The sequence below is a fragment of the Phaethon aethereus genome, assembly GCF_964289735.1.
Source record: "Phaethon aethereus genome assembly, chromosome: 5".
Taxonomy (NCBI): Eukaryota; Metazoa; Chordata; class Aves; order Phaethontiformes; family Phaethontidae; genus Phaethon; species Phaethon aethereus.
The window spans coordinates 20,634,906-20,648,583 of NC_138579.1; the positions used below are offsets into that span (position 1 = coordinate 20,634,906).

Genomic DNA, 13,678 nt, shown 5'->3' on the forward strand with positions numbered 1-13,678 from the left:
CTCTTTTTTGTCTCTCTGCAGAAGGACAACGCAAAGCACATTGTCCTGCATCCTACTGACACCACCCTGGGTGCGTGTCTCCGAGCCTTCTTACCTCTGCCAAGGCATTATGGAATAGCTGTCTGGTTTCTTCAAAAATACACCAACAGAGACAGAGCTAGACACCATAGCAGGTGTGGATGGGCTTGAGTCATGGTTGTGCTTTGGAAAACAGGTGCTGTGGATGCAGCCGTGTATTGTAAACAGCTTGTGTTAGTGTCCTGAAGTCATTCCAGAAGTATGGTGGTCCCAGTAGTGGTCCGAAGGCTAAGAATGCACCTTTCAAGATAAACTTGTTGCATCAATTTTACCTTAAAGCATGAGAGTTTGTTACACAAACAAAACCCGAAGTCATCAGGAAACATTTTTTTTCTGGTTGTGTCCTTTTGTTCTTTCAACAGCAGAATTAGCATGCTACAACATTACACGTGTTTTTTCTGGTTGTGTCCTTTTGTTCTTTCAACAGCAAAATTAACATGCTACAACATTACCCAGTGTTGGGACCTTATTTACACGAAAAAAAATTTAGGAACAGCTGATAAAAAAAAAGATTCAACTTCTAACAGTCTTCTGAATTTATGGTATGAAAGTGATGGAAGAATTCTTGTTTGGCTTTATTTCTCAGGCTTCTCTGCCTTTTGACTTGCTTTTTAATGTTAGATAGATTATCCGTCTTCAGCTTGACAAAAGGGAAACTCTCACTGTGTGGGCCGTGTGATGTGTGGACCCAGCCTTGCAACATGACCACGTGTTTGGGAGTGAAGCTGTTTGGAAACGGCACTTTGAGCGTAGGTGCTTGCAGCAGGAACACTGCTTTTGATGTATCTTCAGAGCTGAAGATGAACATAAGTTGTTAAAGCTGCTTTTCTCGGTAGTCTACTGGTGGCTTACAGAAAAGGATATGCAGACGTGCCCAGCAGACGAGACAGACAACCTGCTTTCCAGTATGTGGGCACCTTTTACACTAATTTAGTCATCTGCTGCTTCAACTTTAGTTTTACAACACACTACGCTGTTGCTCTGTTTACTATGTCAGCAATTAAATAATAGAATAGCCATTAGAAGTGTGTTTCCAGCTATTCACAGAAAAGTGGTACGTGCTTAAACTAACAAAAAATCCCTTTTTTTCCCTTAACTGGTCAAGTGAATTTCTATTTTGCTTAAGCAGATATTGAAATCCTCTCTACGTCATTTTTATTGTTAATAAATTGCAGGGCTTTATACCACATCACATTACTGGAAATAGATTTGAAATGTATAAAGGTACAATATACATACATTTTTACTAGTGAAAAGTAATTTTCTGACATAATAGCCAAAATAAAGTGCCATGAAGCTATTAGTAGAAAATTGAAATTTTTGGTGTGTAATTTAGTATAAATACTGACAAGCTGAAAAAGAACCCCAACCCAACCAACAAACGTGTACCCATTAGTCATTCAGTTTAGCAGCACGGAGGCAGCAGTCAGCCAGGATGTGCGTTTTTATGTCTGCTTCTATTGCACACTTCATTTATTTGGACATGGCATAGGCGGCTTTCTCTGTCACACGGCATCACTGCACGATTAGCAAGTTGCGCCCCAGGGCAGCTGGGACGCTTTGCTGGGGCAGATGTTCTTTTCAGCTTATTCAGTGGCCGTTGTGGGGTTGTTTACTGTTGTCATAGCTACCTACATTTCCATAGCAGCCGAGCTGCTGTGTGTGAAGCAAGTGAATATAGTTATAAAAGGATCATATTTTGTTCTGTCTCTATAACTTACCATCTGTCAACTGACTGTTTGTGATGGATTCAGAAACCAATTTAAGAATAACAGCAGCCAGCCGATGATTTTTGCTTATATTAAAGTGACAATGGATGAGGATGCAAATAAGTTGGTGCTTCATTGAAATGCTAGTTTCTTTTTTTTCCCCTTAATTGTAGCAGTTTGGCTTCCAACACTTCTCAAAACGTCACTGAAATCGTTGTCGACAAATCAAAATGACCGAGTGTCATCTTCTGTACTTGCTCAGGTGTAGGTGTTCCTTACTCTTTCCCACTCTTCTGTCAGCTCATCCCTGTGTGTTGCTTCTAATTTGTAATGTTGCACCTGCTTTCACAGATCCTTTGTAATGAAATCTAAATACTCTCCACAGAATTAAACAGCGAATTCATGAGGCTCACAGCGAAGGTATCATGCACACACGAGTATGGTTTGGTGACATTCATCGCTGTGCTCTACTTAATAGTAGCAATGGGATCCTATGTGAGTGTGGGGGTAAATTCAATGTGTGATCAGCGAGCCCTCTGAATAACGACCTCTTATACCTTTTCACTGCAGAGATTTGGTTGAACCTATAGTTTAGCAACGGGGGCAAGAAGACTAGCCCAGTTGTAAATAATGTATTTATTGGTTGATTTTTCCAGATCCTGACATTGATGCTGCCACTGCCATGATGCTTTTGAATACTCCCCCTGAGATACAAGCAGGTTGTGAGTAGATATTTCTATAGCATATAGCAACATAGACGTGTAAAATTAATATTCTCTTTTATAAGTATATAGCGTACCAGATAAAAAGAAGGATTTAATGAAGAAATATAACTTCCCGTGTAGACCCTTACACTTCCTTGACCCTTACATGAGTATAATTTTGTGGTTCATATTACATTCTTTGTTACATGAATAATGGTAATCCATGATCTCTAATGTAAAAGAGGGGTTATTGTTATTCATGACATACACATAATTGAGTAACATACTATTATCTGTAGTGATAGAAAGACCTGGGGCAACAGCCAGGAGAAAGGCAGGGTGAGAAAGAGAGCAAGAGAGCGAAGGGTACATGGCATATGGTTTTGTTTTCATTTTGTTTTGATTTGACTCCCATCGTGTGAGTTACCACAGCCATCTGGATACTTTCCATTGGGCACTGTTTCAACTCCTTCCTTGCACACATCCTTCCCGTTTTGCTTTTTGCTCTGTCTGATGCAAGGCAGTAGGCAAGGCTCCGGGGGAGCAAGGAAAGGTCTCATTTCCTGCCCGTACTGTCCTCCTTGTTCTGTGACCAGACCCAAGGTTTTGATGCTGCGTATTAACAGAGCACTGAAGGGGCCTTGGCCCCCGCTCTACTGGGCTGTGCAGATAGTGCAGGAATCGTCCTGCCCCACAGAGCTTGCAGTGAAGGTATTAGAGAAACCCGTAGAGGAATACAGCTGCACAAAAGCAGGGAGTACAAGAAAACAAACATATCGCTGGTCAGCAAGCACGGTAGTAATGCCAAGTGACAGGTGGCTCTAAAAAATAAAGGCAGACATTAAAAGAGGAGCCATTATCAAGCCTGTCTAGCATCACCGCTATTGTTCTAGCTCGGGCAACCAAATCCACATTCCGGGGAAACCCTTGATTTGCACTTTGATACCCTGCCTGAGGAAGAGAGTCAATTACCATCGGAGCGTTTCTTGTGCAGCCAAGGAAAGCTGTTGTCAGCCTGCTCTGTGACCCTGCCAGAGAAATGCCTCTTGAGAAGCTCCTCTCGGGGGAGACCGTGAGGTACCAAGAAACTGTCCGTTCTGGAAAGACGGAAGAGTGGTCCTTGTCCTCCTCTCCTAAACAGCCTTCAAGGACTGTGTGCAGTAAAAGGGCGAGCAATCCCAGCTATGCGTAAGTAGAAAAAAGGGAAGATTTTATCAAGGAGAGGAGGTTGTCATTGGGCTTAGTGGGAAGAATAAAATGACAGATCTTCAAAGGATCAGAAATTTAAAGAAGCCAGATTTGTGAGGCAAAGAAAAGGGGAAAAGAAGTTGGGGTAGAATGAGAGTGCAGGAGTAAAAGGGGATATGAGAGAGAGAAGGAGACATAAAGCAGTATGTGCATGGGAAAGGATGGGGAAAACACAGAATAATGTGAACTCCTGGAGGAACTGGAGAGCAGGAGAAGACTGCAGACAAGAAAGGGGGGAGATCCATAGTGAGCTGCATGTAGTAAACACACTGCAGATTTTCGTCACATGCACAGGTGTTTGTGTGGAAGTGATTTGGAGGCTTGGGCACTGTCATTTCATAGAGATCATAGCTTGCAGGTCGGCAAATGGCTTATTGCTATTTTAGTTTGTAGAGGTTGCTCTGAGGGAGGAAATTCTAGCCTTTTACGAGTCTGGCATATCTCTTCTCCCTACTTTACCTTCCCAGTGGGCTGTTGTGTCAGGACGTCACAAGTGAGAGGGAGATGAAAGCAGGAAGGTGACTCCTCATTCACGTCGCTCCCTCCTTGATGTCTGCAAGTAACAAGGCCTTCCTCTGCGTCTGAAATGCAGGGTCTGCTCAGAAGTTCATTAATCTTTCCAAACGTTGGGTAGAATTGGCTGGTGCCAGGAGGAAAGGGCAGAAGTTTTTTTGTATCCTCAGAGGTCCTCTAAATTGCAAAGAAATACTTGTGTGTGTGTGTGTGTGTGTGTGTGTGAGAGTGGATACCTGAGGAAGTAAATCAGCCTGTCCTATGAATTGCAGTTGGGTCTCGCCTATCTACCATGTTAGGAAAATCTTGGGCGACTTAAGGCAAATTAATTACTACTGCACATTAAGAAACAATTGCATGAAAAATCACATTTAAAATTAGTTTTCAAATAAAAGGCAATTGGGCTATAAAAATTTCATTGCAATGCTGAGCATTATCTAGAAGCTCACTGTTCATTCTCTGTTCTGTCAGCAACTGCAGTGGTCTGTAAATCAAGCTGTGCATGACCAGGGCAGTAAGCGTGTTGATCCCCTGAAGATTTAGAGTTCTGTTTGTCATATCAGACTGTGGTGTCAAGCATGTGCTCGAACTATCAGGGCTACAAAATGCCCCATCTTTTGAAGACAAGACTTGAAAAGGGAGGGACATAGTTTACAGTTGGCCAGAGGCCTTAATATCTGACTGAAAAACACCCTTTTGGACTGAGAGTCGTGACTCTGAATGTGCCAGTTACTTCCACAACAAAGACAGTCAGATGGAAGCAGAACACGAGTGTCATTTCATAGTATAACAACTTGACAAGTCAGGAAGTTTAAAACTACGGACCGTTAAGGCCTTTGCCTGTCCTACAAAGATGTAACCATCATTGTGAAACATGGATACCTCCAAAGTAGCTTGTGACAGAGTCTGGATTCATGTTTGTGTGGACAGTTACATCTGTTGGATTTTGACGTTGAAGGCATCTTCTTGGATTAAAAGGTACTTTTAAGCAGGATAAAAATCCATGCCCACCTAGGAAATGTGGGTACTAAAAGCATCTTTAGGATGAAGTTAGCTAGAGCCATCATTCAAGGTCTTATTAAAATTTATTCTGTTAATATAGTCTGTCAGAAAGGAATCTCATCTCAGTGGCATTAGAAAATCCAGAGTAAACTATACCTGCTTTGTAACAGATTGATTAATTAGCTTTACAGTTTTCAATGCCTATTTAAAATTCCATAGCCATGTGTGAAACACTGCTAACAACCACACATGAATTCTAAAGTCAGCTTTTGCTTTTATATGAAATCTTGAAATGGGGTCTGAGCTGGCACAAACATTGCTTATGATTTACCGCAATCACACCATGGTTTAGTTTTAATTAAAAAAAAAAAAAAGGCAGAATAAAAGAGTAAAACACCATTATTAGGATTATTTTGTGTTTGCGGGAGTGTTGTGGTTTAGCCCCAGCCAGCAACAAAGCATCACGGAGCCGCTTGCTCGCCTCCCCGCCTAGGTGGGATCGCGGAGAGAATCGGAAAAACCTCCATGGGTTGAGATAAAATAAAAATAATAACAATAATAATAATACTGGAATATACGAAAACAAGTGATGCACAATGCAACAAATGCTCACCACCTGGTGATCAATAGCCCATCCCCGAGCAGTGATTCCTGCCCCCAGCCAACCCAGCTTATATACTGGGCATGACGTTATACGGTATGGAACATCCCTTTGGCCAGCCTGGGTCAGCTGTCCTGGCTGTGTCACCCCCAGCTCCTTGTGCACCTCCCCGCTGGCAGAGCATGGGGAGCTGAAGAGCCCTTGACTGTGTATAAGCACCACAACTGCTTAGGAACAACTAGAGCATCAGTGTGTTATCAACTTCATTCTCATCCTAAATCCAAACCACAGTACTGTACCAGCTACTAGGAAGAAGATTAACTCTATCCCAGCCAAAACCAGGACGGACGTTTTACTTTATAGACTCATGAAATTGATTGTTCACATTGTCACTAAAGGTTGGAAATAATGCAGTTATAGTTGGGGTGTTGACATCAGAAATCAATTTCTAAAATATTAACACTTTGCAGTATTTTCACAGACCAAATATTTCTAGATTGTAAGGCAGATGTTCAAAGTAGCCAGCTCTCTGCAAGACTCATGAAATGTACAATCCAGCTGGCACCAAGAATAAAACACAAAAGATACTGTGATATGCTAACAAAGGGCATGTAGGAACATAGTTTTAATACTTCAGTTGCTTCAGTTTAGGGAAGTCCTTGTATTTCATCAACTTCTGTATGGTTTGATTACATTTAAAAAGAAACTGCAACTGAAACACCCGCTTTCTTCAGTAGCAGCTATCACAAGTTATGAATACTTTGGATTTTATTAGTAGCCAGTACATGAATATTAATTTTAAAATACATTACTTGCATTGAAAACTGTATTTTGACCTGCAGGAGACTGGGTATTGGCTGGGCTGTCCAGGACAAGTTGTGTCAAATTTCTGGGCCCGTTTTCCCTGATGGGAATCTAATTCACAGAGAGGACAGAAAAAAAGGAGATGGTGAACAAATGGTAAAGCTCAATTCAGAAGTCACGGCTACTAACTTAGTGAAGCCTATGAGTGAGTTTTGTACAATTGTTAAGATTTTCAGTACTTCTATTCTTACCGTAAATGTTACCAGCTGTCACTCCAGTGTGGCATTCCCAACTCTTAAGAGAAGAGTGTGGCGTCCTGGGCATGTCATTTAGTCTTGCCAAACCATTGTGTTTTGCCATGAATAAAACAGAGATTGGTGGTGGTGGTGGTTTTGCAGTGTGTTTGGACTTCCTGAGATTCAAGTCACTGTAAGCACTTTAAGTAGCAATACCTTCTTAATTGGTGAGGTCATTCTCAACTTGGAACCATTTGCTCATCAGGAAGGACCTAAAAGAAGGGAGTGTGTGTTGTGTGTTGCTGCGGCCGCTACTGCTAGTGAAACAATGCTGCAGTCAAAGTGATTATACTGGAAATCTTGATTTAATTCAAGAAGCTCCTGACTCAGCCATATTATACATAGCTTTGAATTCATGAGTAGTCCTTTGCCCGTTGCTGTATAATTTGGAAATTGTACACAAATGTAAGTGGATTGCTCAAGCTGAAGTTTAATACTGCAAACAGCTATAAACAGTGCCTGCAGAAAGGGCTTGGGTAGAAACCAGGAAACGGAGAGTCTTCTCGGCTCTGAACAACCATCTTCTGTTTTCGATACTACCCACCACTTCTCACCCTGGTTAGCTGGAAAGTGGCGGCCTCCAGAAGACTTTGCAGCACTGGTTTTGTGGGTCGTTCCTTACAGGAGACTCAAGCGCTGTGGTAAAGATGTTTGGGAAGATACGAGCGTGGAGTTTTGCTGGGTGCTTCTTAAAAAGCTCACTTTCCAAGGGTGAGATCAACACCTCTCTTGTTTGGAAATCTTTATTAATCTTTGTCTCAAAGCATATAAAACCAAGAATAGATACATCTATTTTAAATTTGGTGGGAGGAGAAGTAATTCCCCAAAGAGATCCACCAATACTGTACCTCTGTACTTCTAAAATTGTACCCTGATGAAATTTGCTTTTTAAGCCAATGCAAGTGGATTGTGTATGTGGAAGATACATTTACAGGAATCAAGCCAAAAAATTCTGTAAAATTGCCTTAGTAACAGACAAATCCTCCAAATAGGATCAAATAGAACATGCTGTTTTCTTGGGACATTTTTATTGTATATGAAACTTGGTAACTCTAATGTTCTGTTCGTACTGCTTGTGGACAAGTCGCTTATTATAACATTACACAGCTTCCAGCCTAACTTTTTATACCAGAAAATTGTAAATGTAAAATGTTTCATACAGCTGTTTTTGCTCACAATTCTCTATCAAGTGAAAATTGGGAAAAGACATTTTCATAGGGTTGAAACTTGCCGTTCCAGTTGCTGGGATTTTTGGGAGGATGGCATCCTCAACCTCTATTAAAGAGGATTTTTTTTTTTAGTTCAGTCTTTCAGTATTAAGTCACTGAAGTGAGGAAATAATAGAATTGAAAAGAAAACTTACTTTTATTAAGTACTTTCTACTTCTTTCTCCCTACTCCTCGTATTTTGATTTAGTGGCATAGTTTAGTTTGTTGTTGAGCAGTTCCAGCATTACCAAAATGAAGAATCAATAGCCATGGTTTTCTACTTACACAAAAAATAACTTAGAGGATGGAATTATTTTTATTAAATGTCCTTAGACAAGGTATGAATGTGATAGGATTATCAGGATACGCTTCTCTCCCCCACCTCAAATTTTTGTTTAGCGTAAAAGGCTTGTTGGATGCACCCTTGATTTGCAGTTTGTTAGGACTACAGACTATGGAATTTAAGAGCTGTAAAACAGTCCTTGCACAGTAAAATTCAAGAAGTTAGGCAGATGGCATCAAATTTATGCCTGGGATAAGGGAGTTGAAGTGAATGAAGTTACACATTTGGCAGATAACGTTTGCTTTTGGCAACTTCTATTGTCCCATCAATTATACATCATTAGCAATTTCCTATTTTCAGTTCTTGTAGCCTGAGATGAAGTATTCTGCTAAACACTGCCCTGGAAGAGAGGTTGGCAGAAAAAAGCTGAAGCTGACAGATATTAGCAGAAACTCGATATCTCTTGTCTATAATGATTTCTTCTGTGCTACAAGAGATGGGTCAGGGAAGAGAGCCCTGAGATAAATGCATGTGCCACATGATGACGGAAGAGGCAGAGAACCAGTCTGTCCCTACACGAAACTTTTGTACTGTGTAATATTCTACTTTTAAAAAGTTCATTTTCAATAAATAGTATTCAGTCTTCCTCACTAGTCTAAATATTGGCTACCTTGAGCTAGACAGTTTAATGAAGTGTATGCATGTTTCCCAGATGACATAAAGAACGTTTATTACGCCTTTCTTTTTAATCTCCTTGATTTAGAAAAAATCACTCTCAGTGCTGGTTTCATTTAACTCCACGTGCCAACATTTAACCAAGAAGTCGGTTTCCTTGTTTAGTGAGCTGTTGGGATGTCAGTGTGTCGGATGATTCTATTCATTTGAGGATTTCCTCCTCCTTTTCTATTTCAATTTTGCCAAATTGCTGGATTGTGTGTTAGACAATCAAATCTTCAGGGAAGGACCCAGTCTAACATGGTTTTGATTGTTGCGAAGGTCTTGGATGAGGTTGTTAGCTCAGCTGGATGAGGGAAGTTTGCTTCACTCCCATGCACACTTGCAAGTAAGAGATTATGGATGCAATCTGTCAAGGGATGTGATGATAGAAGTCCATAGTTGGTGAGTAGAATATCCCATAATGTGCACCCAAGACTACGCTCTGAATTAAAACAGATGTGCACTGTCTGTGGGGTGATCATGTGGCCTTCTACTCATTTTCCACCTCCAGGGACTGAGTACAGGCTACAAAACAACATCGGGTTTTTGAGGGCTTCTGTTGTATCTTTTTAATGCTATCTGAATGTAGTGTTTTGATGGATTCAGATTATGGTATGTTCTCCTACCTGGCATTCACTTTATTGTCTGTTAAACTATAATGTAAAGGTTTTCCACAAAAGACAGATTATTTTCCCCCTTGGAGAATTTGAGAGATGCGTCTTGATTTTTGACATTGGATGCATTGCTTCTTTCCGCAGTTAGCTGGTAGAGACTTGAAATGCCAGCAGACCCTACTCAGGTTGTGGAATTCCACCAAAGCAGTATAAGATCCAAAAATCATTTCCCCATTCATGCAGCAGATTAGGGGCAGATTCTCGGCACACAATTTAACGCTACCCCATTGGAAGTATTTCCTGGGTTTAAACTTCCTGAGAGCAGAATGAGACCCCATGCCTCCTTGAAAACATAGCAGTGATGAAAGCTGAAAGGTGAATAATGATTTTGTTGATTCAGACTATGTTTCACTAGGAACATTTTGTGAAAGAGGAAATCTGTATCAAAGAGACGCACAGATCTTTTTGCATTGTTTTCTTGAGCTGAGTTTCTCAGACATAAACATCTCTCGACACTTGCACAGAAAAGGTGTAAATTACGTTTCACACTTCTGCCTAGGAATTGGGAACCACATAACCTGTCTGTACTGTTGGTTAAAGAGGCATTAGAAAAGAGGAGTCTGGACTGTAAGGTGTTAGTCCAGACTGGCACTGAGTGATGATATGTCTTAGAGGAAATTATCTTACCTCCACACCTTGAATCTTCAATCTAAAATATAAATACCTCATCTCAAAGTATGGTTTTGAAACGTAATTAAAGCTTGTAAGGCATAAATTTATTCTTTGGAATAAAAGTACCACATATTTTCCAGTAAATAATACACAAGCCTTCAAAAGTACCAACATGTAGAAATAATTCCTTGGATAATAAGTAGCTGTCTTCATACAGCCTGCACAAAGGCAGCAGAAGTGCCTGCGTACCAGGGACAATGTATTAGCAGTTTCTATACATAGATTTTTCAAAAATAAAGTAATTACTGTAATTTTGGGAAGGATGAGTATTGATGCTTTAAATGCTGTGAGTAGAGGAGTATGAGCAATAGAGATCAGTGGCACATTGGTTATGTGGATAACTAGAAATTAATACCTTCTACCATTGAATTATTTTGATCGTGCGTCTCATTTTAGGTTTAAAATGCTACTGAAACTAACTTACCAGCAGGTTGTGGTAGGGGTTTTTTTCCATTATGGTTCTAGATGTTTCCTGAAAGGATACACTGCATCGTCCAGTGTCCTCCTTCAGTTGATCCCTTGCATACAACCTTTCTGTTTGTCTGTCTGCATAACTTAACTAGTGATGTAGTGGTATTGCTGCATCGTAATTCAGAGAGTTTTGTGAAACAAAAAACAGAGGCAATAACACTCCTGCTGCAAGCTGAAATAGTTACTGAATTCTGAGTGGTGATTTCAATATACAGAGCTGTGGTGTACTTCAGAGAAAAGTTAGAATCATAGAATTGTAGCTAAGGGACGAATAGTCCTATTGAAGTCTTTCAATGAGCGGTGGCATGCTGAACAGACCAGACACAACTGAAGAGTTTCATAGGCAGGAACAGGTACCAAGTTGTCTCTTTGGGGGTATTTTCAGAGGACAACAAACTTCTACTTTTTCTTTTTTTTTTTTTTTTTTGTAAACAGTAGTTAATTTCTGAAGGGAAGATGTGGAGAATGTCTGTATGTTGAGGTGGAGATGTTTTTAAATGCATAGCTTTCGAAGAGAGTGTTCCTGAATACACACTGTGACTTACAAACCGGCAAGGGGTCGAGGAAGATGGAGGATGGGTTTGAGTGGGGATGTCAGTATGTAGAAAGTCTAAGCTCGAAGACGTGGCAGTGTATTTTATATATATGGGAGTGCAGGGAAAAGGAAACTCAGAGAATGTAAAGAAGGAAAGACATGAGACAATATTTTTAGAGAACTGATGGGGAAGCAAACAGGATTTTTTTAAAGCAGCAATGGGAGTTGTCAATAAGGCAGAAAGAGAGGGTAGGAGAGGAGAAAGAATAAGATAAGCATCAGCTAACTCTGCCAACAGACCAGGATAATTAGGTAACCATGGAAAGACGAGTTTGAGCATCAAGGAGCCTGTTGCTCTCTTTTTGCAGTAGAACTTTCAGTGTGTTTGCTTTGAAGTTTTACATGTATGTATATTTAGGCAACATCCATAGCTAACTGACACGTGGCTCTGTGTGTATGCATACATGTTTCATCTCAGTATAAAACTCTATGGTTTGTATCAGAGTAAAGAGAAAATTCCCAGACCTTTCTTGGTCAGAACTCCTGGTTCATTTCTTTTAACACGACTTTGTAAATGTAGAGAAACTGTACTGTGTAGTGCAGTACAAAATCTGTCCCTCTTGAACGCCTGTTGGAAAAACTATGCCCATTGGAAATGATGTCTTTTTATCAATCTTTCAATATTTAGCAGGTTTATCTGTTGCTTTGAATTCACCTGTTATCTGTGCATTTTACATTAGCCATATCCTTGAGCAGACTGCTTTTCTTTCATGTCACTGGTATTTTGGCCATCTTAAGGTCATGCTGTTGAAACAAATATAATAAGAAATCCAGATTTTGGTGTTTTTAGCAAGATAACATTCCTCTACAGTATCTACAAACCCAAACATCGGAGCATGGAAAGCCTGATAGTGTCCCCTGAGTGAAACAGATTTGATCGATTTCTTATAATGTAGTGCTGGAGGAAAAAGTGCACAAAGTAGTGAAGTATAAATAGCAAAAAGCAATTTTTGAATTATTTTGGTCATTGAAAGCTGACCCTAGTTGTTATAAAGTAGGTTCTGTAATTTTAGCTATTTGAGGCTGTACTTAAGCACCTAAATATAAATGACCTATTCTTCAGAGGTGCTCAAAAGCGAGGGTGTGTATAATGCAGTGACAGGATTTGATTAGAGGGGTGATGTGCTCTCACCAGCAGGAGAGAGAAGATTATTTTCCCAGAACTAATCTGTGTGGTCTGATTGAACCAAGGTGAGCACCAGGGTAGCAGGAAGGGAGGTGTGGATCTGGCTTGGTGTTGGTAGGAGTTGAAATGTACCTCAGCAGCTTAGAGATAATGTACTTCTGAGCCTATATTTCTCTGCCTCAGAATACACTAATATTTTCGGGTGTGAGTGTTTGAAGTTGGGCATGTAAAGTGTATATGTTGATTCTTAGGCTGAATGATTTTTCTAGTCTGCCTGTAATTCGTTTAAGAATAAAATTCTGTAGGTGTGTATAAAGTGATATGGTTTACATTTATCTTACATGTATTTATATAATATCTGTATGTATAAAAATAATATATCAAGAGTAACGATCATCATTCACTGTTCGGACATTCGCCGTCAGGGGAAGCTATGGTATAAATGGCGACTTATAGTAAAGAAAAAACAAGCGAACTGGCTAGCTGTGGACGTTAAAGAAGCAAGTTCGTGTTGAGGCTGTTGAAGGTTAGTGTTCCAACCTGAAGGGACATAATAGCTGTGCAAACAAATGGCATTACACATGAGTCCCTGGTAAGTGCCTAGGGTAAGAACTGTGCATCCCACAGTGGAGGAGGAAAATGCTGAGGACCTGCTAGGGACAGACTCTTCCTTTGGTGGTGCCTTGGCAGTGCTTCCTCTGCTATCCCTTCAGCTGGGGGTTGGCTGCCCTAGGCTGAGCAGTGCACAGAAACGTGCCTGGGTAGAAGAGAAATACTTGTAGGTTGTAGGTTAAAATCTTGTTGGCCAGAGCTGCAGTTTTTGATACGCGGCCAAGTTAAAAGGCCCCAGTGAAATCTCTCAGCTGTAGCGGCCAGTACCTACGCAGTTCGGCGTCAGTGGCATCAGCGCGCCGCGTTGGATGGGGGAGGCTCGGCTGTGACCCGGCCGTGTGCTGGAGGCGCGTGACTGCTGTCAG

At 40.7% G+C, this 13,678-nt stretch overlaps 1 protein-coding gene across 2 annotated transcripts in view; it reads left to right on the forward strand.

The window, feature by feature from the left end:
- Positions 1 to 13,678, forward strand: part of FOXN3 (forkhead box N3) — a 142,722-nt gene that overhangs the window by 112,098 nt on the left and 16,946 nt on the right. Inside the window, exon 4 of one of the 2 annotated variants that reach the window (XM_082000507.1) lies at positions 2,444 to 2,509. The exons of the other annotated variant lie outside the window; for it this stretch is intronic. Coding sequence (XP_081856633.1) covers positions 2,444 to 2,509 — 66 coding nt within the window. The remainder of the gene's footprint in view (positions 1 to 2,443; positions 2,510 to 13,678) is intronic. 2 annotated transcript variants of the gene reach the window in all.